The sequence below is a fragment of the Mus caroli genome, chromosome 4 (genome assembly GCF_900094665.2).
Source record: "Mus caroli chromosome 4, CAROLI_EIJ_v1.1, whole genome shotgun sequence".
Lineage (NCBI taxonomy): Eukaryota > Metazoa > Chordata > Mammalia > Rodentia > Muridae > Mus > Mus caroli.
The window spans coordinates 130,803,389-130,819,079 of record NC_034573.1 but is presented as its reverse complement, the minus strand read 5'-3'; the positions used below and the strand labels follow the sequence as shown (position 1 = coordinate 130,819,079).

The window sequence follows — 15,691 nt, the reverse complement described above, 5'->3', positions numbered from 1 at the left end:
CAGGTGGATTTCTGAGTTCGAGGCCAGCCTGGTCTACAAAGTGAGTTCCAGGACAGCCAGGGCTATACAGAGAAACCCTGTCTCGAAAAACCAAAAAACCAAAAAACCAAACTAACATGTGACCTGTAGCTTAGAAAAACTTAGACTCACTTTTTTTCTTTTGAGATTCAAATTTTGAAAAAAAAATTATTTTTCAATCGTTGCCTGCCCTTAAGAAACGATGGTTCCAAGGCACACAGTTCCCGAACTGGAGCAGGTAACGTCACTTGAACTCTCTCATTCAGTAAACCAGCGAGCGCATTGACCTCATGAAAGATGGAGGCCGATCTGACTTCTCTGCCCTCTTCCAAGATGGCAGACCAGACGAGTAGAGGGCCTGGCCGGTCGCCTCTTCCGGGCTGGGGGAGGGGGCGTGGTCCATTGAGGAAAGCCCTGCGTGCCTCCGCCCGCGACTCAGGCGCGCTTCAAGGCGCAGGCGCGGGGAGGGGTTGGGGGAGGAGGGAAAGCGGCGAGTAAGATGGAAGATGAGGAGGTCGCTGAGAGCTGGGAGGAGGCGGCAGACAGCGGGGTAAGGAGGAGCTGCCGTCCCGCGGCAGGGCTGGGCGGACGTGGCGTGAGGGAAGCCTCCGGGGAGTGGGTCTGGGGAGAGTTTTCCCCAAGGAAGGGTCTCCCACACGGGGCCGGAGGTGGAAGAGAGGCCCCCGGTCCCGGATCGCCGTGAAGGCCTCTTAAAGGGGCCGCGTTCCATTTCTCTCTCCACCTTTGCCGGGTGCCTCTCCGCCCAGCGGTGTGCGCTTCGCTCCGGGCGCCCCACCTTCTACCCCGGGGCAACTCTCTCTGGTCCCCCGCGCTCTAGGGACCATTTTAAAGTTCTTGAGCTCCGTCTGGTGAGGGAGGGGCTCGGGTGGCGTGCCTGGCTCGGAGGAAGAGCGGGAGGAGGCCCCGAGACAGCGGGGAGCAAGCGACCATGTGTCCTCTGGGACCACTGGGCGCTGGGCCGAAATCCCCGGCCGCTGTGCGCCTTCCGCCGCGGTGAGCGAGCCTGGGTTTTTCTCTTCCTTTCCCTTTTCCTCTTTCAGTTTTAGTCCGAGTCTCCCGGGGATCTCAGCAGAGCTCCCCTAAACTCTGCAAAGCATCTGCTCTTCCCCGGGACCCACCCTAAGATCTGCGCAGTGGGAAGGATCTCGGACTGCGTTCGTCTGGGTGGAGGGAAGGGAAAGGAAAAAGGGTGTGATTTGTAAGATAGCCTCATGCCTGCGAGAAGTGGAGATTACCGATCGGTATGATGCGAATGAGAGTTTTTGCTTGCCCCCAAAAGTTACAGGAAAAGGAAAAATTATCCCAAGTAGGAACTCGTCTATTAGGTTCGTGATTCTCGTGGTAATTTCAGAGTTTGAGGTCCGAAGCTAACCCTCGTGGAGACGGAAATGTCTCTTTGGTGACCATGTGTCCGCGCCTGGGCTGGGCTGGGCTGCGCTGGGCTGGGCTGGGCTGGGCTCCGCTCCGGTGACATTCACCTCAAAAGTTTACGTGTGGGGAGTCACATATACTAGGATAGAGGAGGACTTGGGTCTGTCTTGCCCTGGCGCTTCTAACCAGCGCAGCAGTGGTGTATCTTCACAGGAATGTTGAAACTTGGCCTCCAAGTTTTTTCCGCTAGTTCAGCATTTCTCGAAAGATTGGTGATGCTTTTCCACTTAGCATTAACGAGCCTTGGAAGGCCTGCTTGGTTCAGAGATTATTTAGTAGAGGTTTAACGTGCATTCCCCGTGAATCAAGAAAGTGTGTGTTTGTTTGGTTTTGGTGTTTTTGAGACAAGATCTCTATATAGCCCTGGCTTTCCTGGAATTCACCAGGTAGACCAGGCTGGCTTCAAAATCACAGAGTCTCCCTGCCTCTGCCTTCCGGAGTGCTAGGATTAAAGGCGCGCGCCACCACACTCAACAAATAAGATTTTTAGAGAGACTAACAGGTGTCGCTTAGGTATTTATTCACTCCACCTATATTTTTAAGTGGGTGCTGCCTGTTAGGAAGTGTGTGCAATAGTGACTTCTGCCAAAAAATGCACAATTTCCGGTAGAGGCATTTATGGCCTGCCACTAGGAGGAGTATCTCCCAAATGCCCCTAATGTCACCTGTATTTTAAAAAAAATAGGAATTTATTTATATTATATTTTTATTTATTTATTTTATTATATTTATATTATATATTTATTTATTTAGAAAAGAATGGGTTTCCGAACCCAGGTTTTTACAGCTTTCATGTAACCCTGGCTGTCCTGGAATTGGCTCTGTTGACCAGCTAGTCTGGAAACCACAGAGCACTGCCTACTTGTGTGTTGGGATTGGAAGCAGGCGCCACTACTCCCAGAGAAAGTGAGGGTGTGTATTCTCTGCTCATGGACTCGTGGATGTGTGGGTGCCCGGGGATGCTAGAAGCCGTAGGATCCTCTGTAGCTGGGTTACAGACCTCTGTGAGCCATTGATGGGAGTGCCGGGACGGAAACTCCAGCCTTCTGCAAGAGCAGTGGGCACTTCTTTACCCCCCAGCCATCCCTCCAGACTCCAGACGCTGCCCTACATTTTTAATATCTTTGCTTTAATGTGTTTGGGTTTTGTTTTTGTTTTTTTGAGACAGAGACTCATAGTTACTGTCTGTTCATTGTGAGGAGACACCGTCTGACCAAGGCAGTGCCTGTAGAGTCTCACAAACTGGAGAGCAAGCATTCAAACTTAAGAGCTGTTCTCATTGAAACCACCACATAAGGTCTCCCTGTGTATCTCTGGCTGGCTACACAGTCACTGTGTGGGTTTGGTTCTCCTTAAACTCGTAAGGAGTTTGAAGCCTCCCAGGTACCCAGCTTCGGGTCGTTATTTGAAGATGTGCTGTCTGTGAATGTCAGGCTTTTACACTGTAGCTCAGGCTGGCCTCAAATGCAGAGCGTACTCAGACTCCGCCTTCCAGATGCTGGCACTATAGACATCTCCACGCCTGGCCTCTCAAGACTGTCATGAATTCGATTCCCTTGAGTAATGCCAACATGTCTGGCATGAAGGAGGAGGGTGAGGGGGCGCAGCATGCTCTCTGCATGCATCCAGTTGACTCTCTGTGTCTTTGAGGTGCAGGTGGTGGCTGGCATGAACATTCTTGGCTTTACATTATCCTGTCTCCCTTCCCTTCCCTCAGTGAGTTTCAAATGTGCCAGCCCTCCAAAAAGAAAGGCCTAAACAAACAAGCAACCAGAAGAAACCTTGGGTGGAAGGAAGCAGAGGCTCAGTGACTGGGAGTTGGCTGGGTGGAAGCTGAGTGACCAGGCTCTGCAGACCCAGCGGATCCCTGCCCTCCAGAACGACAGAGCTGGCTCAGGAGCTGAGCCAGGCTTTCCCTTGAGTACCCAGGGCAGAGTATGGTAGTCCACTGATGGGAGGGCCAGCTTGAAGTATCACCTCAGGTGGGTTTTTAACCAGGCTGCAGCTCATCTGCGACTGCTTCCCTACTGTGCAATCGTTCCTTTGCGTGTTTCCTTCAGAGATGCTAGAGCCATACTCTAAAGACAGTCCAGAGAGTATAATTTACCTTTCACCAAGACTGGCTTCTTTGAAAATGTGCCCGGTGGGGATGTGAAAACTTAGAATTGAGTCAGTGTTGATTCAGGCCTATTGATAGGGAGTGCCCTGAGGGTCAGGCCTGGGGCCCTGTGCATGCTGAGCACAGGCACCACCTGAGGTGACTCCTGCTTCCTACTTTGACCTGTGGCCTCTATCTTCAAGTCTCAAATGGTGATGAGAACAGTTTGTAATTGGAAGGCATCTTCCTGCTCCAGAAAATAGATCAGCAGTTGGCTTTCAAGGTGGGATTTCTCTGTGTAGCCCTGGCTATCCTGGAACTCACTCTGTAGATCAGAGTGTCCTCAAACTCAGAGATCCACTTGCTTTGCTGAGATTGAAGATGTGTGCCACCACACTGAGCTTGGGTTCTGATGGTTTGAAGCTAGTTATATACGCCACTTGTTTAGACAAAAGAAATATGTGGAAAATGGCCTATCTCCTCTTGTTGATAAAGCAACCCAGCTAGAAAAGGTGGTGACAGTGGAGCTAGGCTCTTACAGCCGCCTCTCCCTGGATCCCTAGGGTTTCCTTTGATCTTTTTTTTCCCCCTCAAATTAAGCAGCTAACAAGAAGAACATGGGTTTTTTTGGTTTTGTTTTGGTTTTTTGGTTTTTCAAGACAAGGTTTCTCTGTATAGCCCTGGCTGTCCTGGAACTCATTTTGTAGACCAGGCTGGCCTCAAACTCAGAAATCCGCCTGCCTCTGCCTCCCTAGTGCTGGGACTAAAAGTGTGCACCACCACGCCCGGCCTTAAGCTCCTTTTTCAAAGCAGGGTCTTTATGAAGCCCAGGCTGACTGACCTTGAACTCAGGTCCTCCTACCTCTAGGATCATAGCTGTGTGCCTCCATATCAGTTCCCCCACCCCCTTATGTATTGCCCAAACCAAGAATGAAACCCCGGGGTCTCCTATGTGCGGGCAAGAGATCTACCACTGAGCGCATGTCCAAGCCCGAGAAAATGTCTTGTGCAGGTTAAAGGATAACTAGGTAACTAGTCTTCTGGCTTGAGAATTTGGATGTATGTTTACTTTCCACTGGTGTGAGCCAGTGGGCAATCTAGACATTGCCCAGTCAGTGATGCTTGGCCCTGTGAGAAAGTGTCCTTAGACATTGTATCAGTTGTGTGCCAGGCACTGGAGCACTCGTCCAGCCCGTCAGAAGAGCAACAACACTGTGCAGAAGGTGAAAAAGTGGGTGCCATGCCTGGGACCAGAGGTCTTTATGTTCACACAAGCCTTGAAAGACTTAAGAGTCAAGAATAGTGGTGCACACCTGTAATCCCACACTCAGGACGCCAAGGCAAGAGGCTCATGAGTCTGAAGCCAGCCTGGGCAACATGCGGAGACTGTCTAAAGGGGAAAAAAAGAGGAAGAGTAAAAGAAGATTTGAAAGTTGAGCTGAGCGGAGCCGCGTTGTCTGGTAGCTGGACAGGTGGTGGTGTGGCCAGTGCACACAGAGATGAGGCAGAGTGGGGAGAGCGTTCCATGCTGCAAGCATTTCCTCCTGGCCGGAGACACTGGCATTGGCAGGACTCAGTGGAAAAAGATGGAGCCAGAGAGGTTTGTAGGGGTGCTTTGAACTTGCTTCTGGGAGCTACAACTTTGTCCTTAAAGCAGTGAAAAACTTTAAATAGCCGTCTCCCTGCCTCCGCCCTCCTTTTTAGCAGAGGCAAAACGGAGTTAGCTTTTCATTTGAGAGATTAAATCAGCCCCTCTCTGGAGGAGAGTCTGTGTTCCGCAAGGTGTTTGGTTTTATTCTGTTGTCGTCCTGGAGTGTGTGCAGTTGACTGTAGTAGGCACAAGACAGCAGATGAGTTAGTCGGGAACCCAGCTTTGCCAAGCTGGACGCCTGAGCACTAATCATCAGGAAGCCGAGTCCTGGGACCTGCAGTGTTCTCTGACGGGATTTTTTTGTCAAGCTTTTGGCCAGTTGAGGCATGATGGCTGTGAGTTGGCTGAACCTGACCTCTGGAAAGAGATCTGCTTTCCCGCGGCGTCTGAGAAAGGAGGATAATGGGCTTTTCTGCCGTGGCTCCCAGTCCTTTTCACTGGGGCTGCACAGGGCCCTGTCCTCAGCGTGCTCTGGGCTCCTGAGGGAGCTGCCATGGCTGCCGGGGGCCTTTCCTTCTGCAGGAGAAAAGCGTTTCTCTGAAGCTGTGAAATCCTGCAAGAGAAAGTCGCTATTGTGGAGATGTAGTGACCCAGACACGTTCTTGGGGCCAGCCCTCTTCATAGTCCCTCCTCTAGAGGACGCAGGTAGCCCGCCTCCACAAAGCACAGTGCTTTCTGACGCTTCCCTCCTGGTGTCAGGAGACTGACGAGTTGGTTTCCTAGGAAGAGATTGAGTTCACCTGGTTGTGGCCAAAGTACAACTTTTTAAAAATTTTTTGTTTGTTTGTTTTTTTCGACATAGGGTTTCTCTGTGTAGCCCTGGCTGTCCTGGAACTCACTTTGTAGACCAGGCTGGCCTCGAACTCAGAAATCCGCCTGCCTCCGCCTCTGCTGGGATTAAAGGAGTGCACCACACAACATTTTTTAAGATTTATTTTATTTTTATTATATGTAAGTACACTGCAGCTGTCTTCAGACACTCCAGAAGGGGGCGCCAGATCTCGTTACGGATGGTTGTGAGCCACCATGTGGTTGCTGGGATTTGAACCTCGGACCTTCGGAAGAGCAGTCGGGTGCTCTTACCCACTGAGCCATCTCACCAGCCCACAACATTTTTTAAAAGCTAGTTTATTCTTTCTTTTTGTGGTCTGAGGGCTTGAACTTGGAATGTAAGAATCACTGGGCTTATAGCCCAGCCCCCTCCCACCAACTCCCCCGCTGTTGTTCTTGGTTAGTGCTGTGGGGGCTGGGACTGGGGTTTGGGAAGACTACCACCTGGCGTGCCATCACAGTCTCTCTTAGTAATGCCAGAGATTTCATTACATAAATAGTTTCAACTCTGCTAGCCTCTGACACGGCAGCTTCCTGACAGCTTGTTCTTGCAGGATGTTGATTCTAAACATGAAGATTAAGAAACCAAACGCCACAGAAATAGGGAAAAAAATCCCATCAGTGGCTTATGTGCACATTATCGTGTCCCTGGGGCTGGAACGTCCCCTCTGTGCGCAGGAAGTAAGCCATTCTGCTCCCAAACGGTGGTAAATGTGGGCAGTAGAGGCCTTGGTGCTGGGGTGAATTGTATGCCAGTCTGTAGAGGTCAGACTTTTTTTTTTTTTTTTTTTTTTGGTTTATTATTATAAATAAGTACACTGTAGCTGTCTTCAGACACACCAGAAGAGGGCGTCAGATCTCATTACAGGTGGTTATGAGCCACCATGTGGTTGCTGGGATTTGAACTCGGGACCTTCGGAAGAGCAGTCAGTGCTCTTATACCCACTGAGCCATCTCACCAGCCCCAGACTTGTTCTTTATGGACCCTGAGAGTCAGACTTGGCGGTCCTGCTCCTGTTGCCTGTTTGCATGGCTCACGGGTGAACAAACACTACCACCGTTTTCTGGAAGGGCTGTGAGATGTGGAGCGAGCTCACTACAGTCGTCAGTCTGAGTGTACCTTAATGCTCATTGTCACCGACCTCTAGGGTGGAAGTTGCTCTGTCCCTGTTCCCCTGCTCCAAGAAAGGAAGCCATGAGGTCAGTTCTAGCCCCAGGACCCCTAGGTCCTGCACCTTGTTCTAGTTTACATTCACTTGTCACCAGGTAATTAACTGGTGAGGTGCTTCGGCAAGCTTCTCGTTGGCTCTTTGAAGTTCTCCCATGCTCTCACCCTGGCTTGACCTGCTGCTTAGCAGGGGTGAACAGCTCAGGCACTGGAGCCCAGTGCTGCAGAGCCCACTTTAACACAACAGTGGCTGCCAGTGAGGTGCTGCCTGCCTGAAATCTTAGTAAAACATTATTTTGTCTCACCGTGTAGCCCAGGTGAGCCTTGACTTGTGAGCCTTCTGCCTCCGCCTTCCATCATCTGGCTTGAAGTACCATCTTTAACACGTGACCAGGTGAAGGAGAGAGAGAACTATTTTTGCTCAGGATTAGGTTTGAGTGCCTCCACGTGGGTCCTGGTTGCTCTCTCTTCTGGATACCTTCTTTGTGTGTCTTGTGGCCCATTTGTGTTCTCTTCTGCCTGCCGAATGCCACCGATTGATTCTAAACTGGACTGGATAAGAGCCCCCTTGGGTGTGAAATAAAATAGAGATGTCGTGATAGGAACTTGATTCGTCCTCCAAAGCCCCCCACCCCCGAGACAGTCTCTGGGAGCAGTGGAGAGCTGCCGCCTCCTTTAGGGAGAATGGGCTCCTCGCTCTTTCTCCCAGTGTGGCCACAGAAGCCACTTAGCCTGGGGCTTCCTGCCAGGTCTGATCTGGGGCAGCCTCCTCCCCACTTGGTTCTCATTTGTAACCCTGAATTGATAGGTTTGGCCTAGAGGCTGGAGAGTGAAGGTTGGGGTGAGGGCTATGCTGTGTGTGGGTGTTAAAGTCACTGCCCTCCAGACACTGAGGGCTCACAGGTCCCGAGACTGTCCGAGGGCTCTCTTGCTCGCTGTCTCTGAGTACTAAAGTACAGTTGCCCAGTGCTGTGTGAAAACCAAACTAGTAAAACAATGAAGAAAAACACGCCCACCAAGCAGAGTGCTAGAGACTTTGCCCTGTTTTCTTTGCCCTGCATGGATTCCCTCCCACACTGAGCCATGAAGTGTCCAAAAGCAAACATTCCATTGTGTCAGGGCTGCAGTCTGCAGTTGCTGAAGCCCTCCCCGCTGGGGTCCTTTTAAATTGCTGGCTCTGGTTTCTACCTAAGAGCTATTTCCTTTTGCCGCTTCCTGGCTGGCCCTGAAGTCATCCTGCCCTTTCTTAAGAAACCCGAGCTCACAGGAACCTGCCTGGTGGAGAAGCCAGTTGGTTCCATCACTAGTTCTGTGTCCTTTGTCAAGTCGCTGTGCAGCAAGGCTGATTTCACCTATGGTTGTGGCAGGGATTGGAGATGGTGGCCAGAGGATGTGCGACATTAGAGACTGCAGAGCCTGCTGTCCCACCGAGGAATACATTCACACAGTGCCCACACACCCGTAGCAGAGCACAGCCAACCTTAGCTTCAGTTTGCAAGTGTGTAGTCACTGACAAACCCAGTTGATCCTGGCTCCATTCCACACTGGTACTGTGTTGTAACATAACCTCTCAGAATTGGTTCTCTTCCATCTGTAAAACTGGGACAGCCCCAAAATTGCTCCACAAGGACTGTTAGCAGATTGGTGTGTAGGGCACTGTTTGTGGACTCCTGGGCCAAGTGGGAAGTGTCTGCTCACAAAGCTGTTGGTGAGATCTCAGGCATATGTTTTATATGTGCACTCGACAAAGAAAGGCAAGTGGATGTAGAGGCACAGAAGCATCAACGGCTGACGCAGAGGACATTTTATAAAGCTGTGTCTGAGTAGGACAAAGGTGACAGGACTGCTGTGATGTCACGAGACCTGAAAGTCCGGTTTGGGGAGGCTGAGGAAGAAAGGGTGCTATAAGTTCCAGAGAGATAGGTGGATCTCTGAGTTTGAGGCCAGCCTGGTGTACATAGTAAGTTCCAGGACAGCCAGGGCTATGTAAAGACCTTGTCTCAAATAACCAAAACCAAAAATACCAGGATAAAATAAAAGGTGAGACTTGAGGCTAGAAGCAGTTGTGGCCCCAGGGCGTTCCAGGCTGGGGACTGAGTGTGAATGGAGGCCTTGAGGCTGGAGCTGAGGAACAGTGGAGCTGCTGTGGAGGGAAAGTGGCCCATGAGGTCGGAGGCACTGGGGCTTCATTCAGACTTGGTGGAGACTTTAGGTGGTACTGCCTTGCAGCAAGAAGCCAGGGTGAGTTTTAAGTCTCACTCTGTCTGCTGTGGGGAATACAGGTGGATCAGGCAGGAGTCAGGGTCTGCTGGTGACTACTACGAAGAAGGTTCAGTGTGCGTTTTGAAAACAGAACAGAGCTGTTGCAGTGGCCTGTAAACATGGAAGCAGGGCATCCGGCTCCGGCCTGATCTGCACGTCTGAGTTACTGTGATGGCAGAGGAAGTGGGCTTGACCTCCTAAGAGTGGGAGAGCTCTCTGCCACCCAGATAGCTGTCAGTGTTTGTAAAGCTCTGGACCTACATGAGGTATGGCCACTATAACCAGGCATGGTGGCACTTGGGAGGCTGAGGCAGAGGATTACCCTGAGTTTGAGATCTGCCTCTCCTACAGGCAAGACCCTGTCTCAAAAAGAAACCAACCCAGGCTCAGTAAGAGAAGGCTGACTGATTGCAGGAAGTAGTAGGCCCCGGGTGGTAGAAGGTGAGAGAGAACCTCCAACCTCCCCACCCCACCCCACGGGTAAGATAAACAAACAGATTAAAACAAAGACAGAAAGGCCTTGCAAGCCCTTAATCCCAGCACTTGAGAGGCAGAGCCCGGTAGATCTCTTTGAGGCTAGCCTGGTCTACATAGTAAGTTCCAAGGACAACCAAGGTGAATGTAGCAGAGGGGTCTGAACTTTGGGATCTCCAGCCTTCAGAGGTCAGGAGAGCAGAGGAACCTGCCCATTAGGGGAGGGGTCAGAGGGTGAGAGTTTCTGCAGGCAGAGACAGGCTCTGCGGGGTAGTTAGTGTATGGGCCAAGAAACAGCTCTTGAGGAAGCTGCAGACAGTCGGGTGCTTCTGGGAGGCAGAGGGATTGGGAATTCAAAATCTGAGTCTGGCAGCTGTGAGCTCCTTGGCTGAGTAGGAATTAGGCTTGATTGAAGCCAGGCAGGGCCTACTGCAGTATTGGGAACCGCAGAAGTGCTGCTTGCTTTAGGCTGACATGCCGCCCTCAGTAAACAGTGCCCTCCCCTCTCGTTGGACCCTGTCTTTACTAACATTAGACTGTGAGCCACGGGTGTTAAAGTCTGTCTAGCCGGTGGGTCTTTCTTTTCCTTCCTTCCTTTCTTTCTTTCTTCCTTTCTGTTTTGAAACACGCTGTTAAATTCTTCCAGCTCTCTTGGAACTTGTTAATTAGACCAGGCTTGTCTTGGAGTCACAGGGATCCACCTGCCTCTGCCTCCTCAGTGCTAGGATTAAAGCTATGTGTCACCATACTTACTTGGCATTTATTTATCTATTTATTTAGGGTTTTGAGACAGGCTCATCATATAGCCCTAGAACTTGCTGTGTAGGCCAGGCTGACCTTAAATTTAATAGAGCATCTACCACACCTACCTACTAATTTAAATTTTACTGAGTATACCAAAAGTGATACTACCCCATCATGTAATCCATGTTAGAGAGTTTAAATGTGGAGCTGAGACACGGCTCAGTGGGTCAGAGCACTTGTTGCTCTTGCAGAGAACCTGGGTTCAACTCCCAGAACCCATGTGGTGACTCACAGTAGCCCGTCACTCCAGTTCCAGGGAATATGATGCTCTTTTCTGGCCTCCGCAGGCACACAGATGGTAGATACATACCATGTAGGTTCTCATATGTATAAAATAAAATAAATAAAATTTATTTAATTTTTTATCATTAGAATATTATAACTACACTAATCCACATTCTGAATTAAGAGGGAAATCTGGTGTGCGTTTGGCACGTAATAGTGACCTCGGTGTAGCCTCCAGCTTGAGCAGTGCACAGCTAGAACTAGGGCAGAGGTAGTGCCAGAGGGCTCCCCAATAGTGGCTCAGAGCAGACACCCCGAGTGCTGAGCGTGCCATGCTCCAGGAGGCCTCTTCTCTTCCTTCACCTCTTATTTGTCTTTCATCTTCTTCCCAGTTTCTAGAGCTCCTTCTTGGTTTTTTGAGACAGGGTTTCTCTGTGTACTGGAACTCACTCTGTAGACCAGGCTGGCCACAAACTCAGAAATCCGCCTGCCTCTGCCTCCCAAGTGCTGGGATTAAAGGCATGTGCCACCATGCCCGGCTAGAGCTCCTTTTCTCCTTGCTTCTATTTGATCCATATCTCCCTCATCCCACAGCAGGATCACTTGCCACAACACACAGTGTCTGTGGTTTGCTCCTGTCTCCCACTGTCTGCTCTGCCCACCAGCACAGCTGGCCTGCTCACCTCTGGGCCCCAGGACTGAGGACATCCTGCTGCAGCAGGGTTTCCACAGGTGACGGTCCCCAGCTCTCTCCCTCCTTAGGGAAGCAGTAGATGGACATTGAAGGCACTGCCAAAGCCTAGACTTCCTCAGAGAGAGTCAGGGCTGGATCCTGTGCCTTGTGGTGACCCACTTAATCAAAGTGGAATGTTTTCTCTCACTGTGGGAGTAACAAAGAAGAGAGATGTTTTGTGGGGAATGGAATGAAAAATGGGCTTGCCCAAGTCTGTACTGAAAGCCAAATAGCGGACTCGTGGCCTTAGCCCCTTAGAGCGTTTCTCTATCCCCTAAAGCATGCTTTTGACTTTGTTGTGTGCTTTAACTTAGCCCATATATAGTTTGACTTTTTCCCCCCAGGTGTGCTTTTGTAAATTTTTGTTTGTTTGTTTTTGTTTTTTTTTTTTTTTTTGAGACAGGGTTTCTCTGTGTAGTCCTGGCTGTCCTGGAACTCACTCTGTAGACCAGGCTGGCCTTGAACTCAGAAATCCGCCTGCCTCTGCCTCCNTCTGTGTAGTCCTGGCTGTCCTGGAACTCACTCTGTAGACCAGGCTGGCCTTGAACTCAGAAATCCGCCTGCCTCTGCCTCCCAAGTGCTGGGATTGAAGGCATCCACGCCTGGCTGCTTTTGTAAATTTTTATAAAAGGCATCAAAAGCACATATACCATGGTGGAGAGATGGCTCAGCGTTAAGAGCACTGACTGCTCTTCTCCTGAGTTCAAATCCCAGCAGCCACATGGTGGCCTCACAACCATCTGTAATGAGATCTGATGCCCTCTTCTGGTGTGTCTGAGACAGCTACAGTGTACTTACGTATAATAAATACATCTTTTTTTTTTAAGCACATATATCAGTATTTATAATTCACACTATTTTGCTTAATTTTTGAACTTGAGGTGCCAGAACTTTAGGTGCTCCCAATCATGGAGCTGCCAGAGAAAGTAAAATGAGCAGGGACAGCCAACCCAGCCAGTCTGAGCCAGTGTCAGCTGCTGGCCGACATGTTAAAACTGTAGGACTGCATGCAGGACAGACATAGACATGGGCTCTGCAGGTGTTTGGAGAGCTCTGTGGGTGCACATCTGCATTAAAGTGGGTGCACATCTGCACTGAAGATGCTCCTTTAGGGCACCACCACCTTCCTGTGATTCTTTTCTGTCATAGATGAGGGTTTGCTGTTACCAATGGGTTCTTCCTTATAAAGTTGTTGGCTTCAGATTCAGAGTAATCCTCCTGCCTCAGGCTCTCAAATGCTGGGAGTAGAGCTGTGAGCCACCACACTCATCTGATTTTATGAATTCCTTTGCTTTGTCCCTAAGTGAGATTGAGAACCCCAGGAAAAGCCAGAATCCTGCCCAGGTGCGTGGGAACCATCAGGTCCTGTGGCCAGGAACACAGCTCTGCTGGATTCCTAACACTGCCCACCCTGAACCAGGGACATGGGTACCTATGTCTGTTGTGAACCTGGAACTGGCTACATAGACCAGGCTGGCCTAGAGCACACAGAGGTTTGCCTACCTCTGCTTCTTCTGCTGGAATTAAAGGTGAACCAAGTGATACCAGTCCAGCCCTGTTGTTTCTTCTTCTCCCTTTAAGAAACAATTTATTTAGCTGGGCGTGGTGGCACATGCCTTTAATCCCAGCACTCGGAAGGCAGAGGCACGCGGATTTCTGAATTCGAGGCCAGCCTGGTCTACAAAGTGAGTTCCAGGACAGCCAGGGCTACACAGAGAAACCCTGTCTCAAAAAACCAGAAAAGAAAAAAAAAAAGAAAGAAAGAAAGAAAGAAAGAAAGAAAGAAAGAAAGAAAGAAACAAACTATTTGTTTTATGTATGTAAGTACACTGTAGCTGTCTACAGACACACCAGAAGAGGGCATCAGATCCCATTACAGATGGGTGTGAGCCACCATGTGGTTGCTGGGAATTAAACTCAGGACCTCTGGAAGAGCACTGACTAGTGTTCTTAACCACTAAGCCATCTCTCCAGCCCCTGTTGTTTCTTCTTTACACCTCACCCCACACATGCGGTTCCCTGGCCTGCCCTGCCTGGCCAGTTTGGAGATGTGCTTCCTGTCAGCCCAGCTGCAGACCATACTAACTTTGGAAGCTCAATACCAGTGATCATTCCTTGAGTGTGAGAGAAAGCCAGCAACTGACAAAGCCAGGTAGAAGTCATCTGAGAAGAGTTCCTTCCTGCCTGTATTGCCAGTGAAAGGGGGATACTTTCTTTCTGACCTAGAGCCAGAGCTTCTTTGGAAGCCGCTTGTGGGACTGTCGAGGGTTAGGTTGGTTGCAGTAGTCACCAGAGGGTCCTGTTAGCTCTGCAGTGGGTTGGGGCAGCTACCATGTCCCTTGGCTGGACACGGTGGCAGGGGTGGAGAGCATGGCTCTGCAGCTGGCAACAGCAGTTCAAGTCCCAGAAAGGACAAGGCGCTCCCTCCTCCCGGTGTGGAGTGAGTGGGGAGGATTTGGGCTTGCTCACTATCTCCTGTGAGTATGGCTGCTTTGACCATTGCGTTGGGTGCCACCACTCCAGATGAACTGATGAGACGAGATGTTTCCTGAGCTTCCCATCTTCACACCAAACCCACATAGCCTGATCCCTGTCTGTCCTCCTTCCTCTCCTCCTCACCTTGCTGAGCAACTCTCTCAGCGACACCTTGTAGCACTTTTTTTGCTTGTTTGGTTTTTGGTGGCAGGGTAGGGAGGGGTATTGGGGATTTGTGTGTATGTAGGTTTTTCTCCCTCAATATACTTATTTATCTTAAGTATGAACATTTTGTTTGTATTTATGTCTGCACACCAGAATAGTGCATTGATTGGATCCCATGGGATTAGAGTTGTAGATGGTCACGAGCTACCATGTGGGTGCTGGGAATAGAGGCCATGCCCTGGAAGAGCAGCCAATGCTCTTAATCACAGAGCCATCTCTCCAGCCCCTATGTGTGTGTATCTGTGCAACCAGTATGTATACATGCATGCAGGTCACAAGAGGGCTTCAGATCCCTTGGAGTTAAGAATTTCAGGCAGTTGTAAACTCTGATGTGGATACGAGAACTCAGGACCTCCTCATGAGCAGCAGGCACTCAGAAGCACCAAGCAGTTTTAATCTTGTGAGGTCTGGCCATGTAGCCCAGGTTGGTCAGGGACTTGTGGCACCTCCTCCTCCTCCTCCCAAGCACAGCACTGATTACACATTGTGCCCCTGTGTGTGGTCCACAGCCTCCATCTTCTGGTTTTTGTAAGGCCGGGTCTTTAAACCTGGAACTCACCGTAGCAGCTAGACTAGGGTATAGGACTGGGGTATAGACTTGTAGCACTGCCCAGCTTTTACTTGGGTGCTAGCGATTGGAACTCAAGTACTCAGTTTATCGATTGAGCCATCTCTGCGGCTCATTGTTGGTTTGTTTTTATATTTTCTGATTTAGGGTCTCACTCTGTAGCCCAGGTTTATCTGGGACTCACTATATGTCTAGGCTGACCTGTAACTGACCAACATCCGCCTTCAGCCTATTCAGTGCTAGGATTACAGGCATAAACTGCCAGACCTGGCTCTGGCCACCGATGTGCTACAGGAGTAAACCTTGGGTCTTAATCTTCCTAGCCTTTCACACAGACCCTGGTCCCTTTTGTCTCCCTAGTTCCTACACAGGTTATAACTGGTTCATAAAAGTAGGCTGGGGCAGGCAAATTTCTGAGTTCCAGGACAGCCAGGGCTACACTGAGAAACCCTATCTCGAAAAACAAACAACAAAAGTAGGCTGTGACTGGTGAGGTGGCCTGCCAAGTGAAGGCTCTGGGTTTGGTCTCTGGCACCCATGATAGGGGAAGGAGAGAAGGGAGAAGAGGCTATCCTGGAGACATGCACCATGACACGCACGTGCATACAGTAAATGCTATGCTTTAAGATCTCTCTATTTATCAAGATAAAGTCTTGGAGGCTGGCGAGATGGCTCAGCGGTTAAGAGCACTGACTGCTCTTCTGAAG

At 50.1% G+C, this 15,691-nt stretch overlaps 1 protein-coding gene across 9 annotated transcripts in view; it reads left to right on the top strand.

Annotated features, from left to right (window-relative positions):
* Positions 1–469: 469 nt before the first annotated feature.
* The window catches only part of Szrd1 (SUZ RNA binding domain containing 1), a 26,314-nt gene continuing 11,092 nt past the window's right edge, over positions 470–15,691 (top strand). For 4 of the 9 annotated variants that reach the window (XM_021160748.1, XM_021160747.1, XM_021160746.1 and 1 more), the window contains exon 1: positions 470–568. In XM_021160748.1, the coding sequence (XP_021016407.1) occupies positions 525–568 (44 nt within the window). In that variant the 5' untranslated portion in view covers positions 470–524. Of the gene's footprint in view, positions 569–4,668; positions 5,169–15,691 lie in introns of those variants that run through there. The other 5 variants (XM_021160744.2, XM_021160743.2, XM_029476337.1 and 2 more) reach the window with 4 other exon arrangements.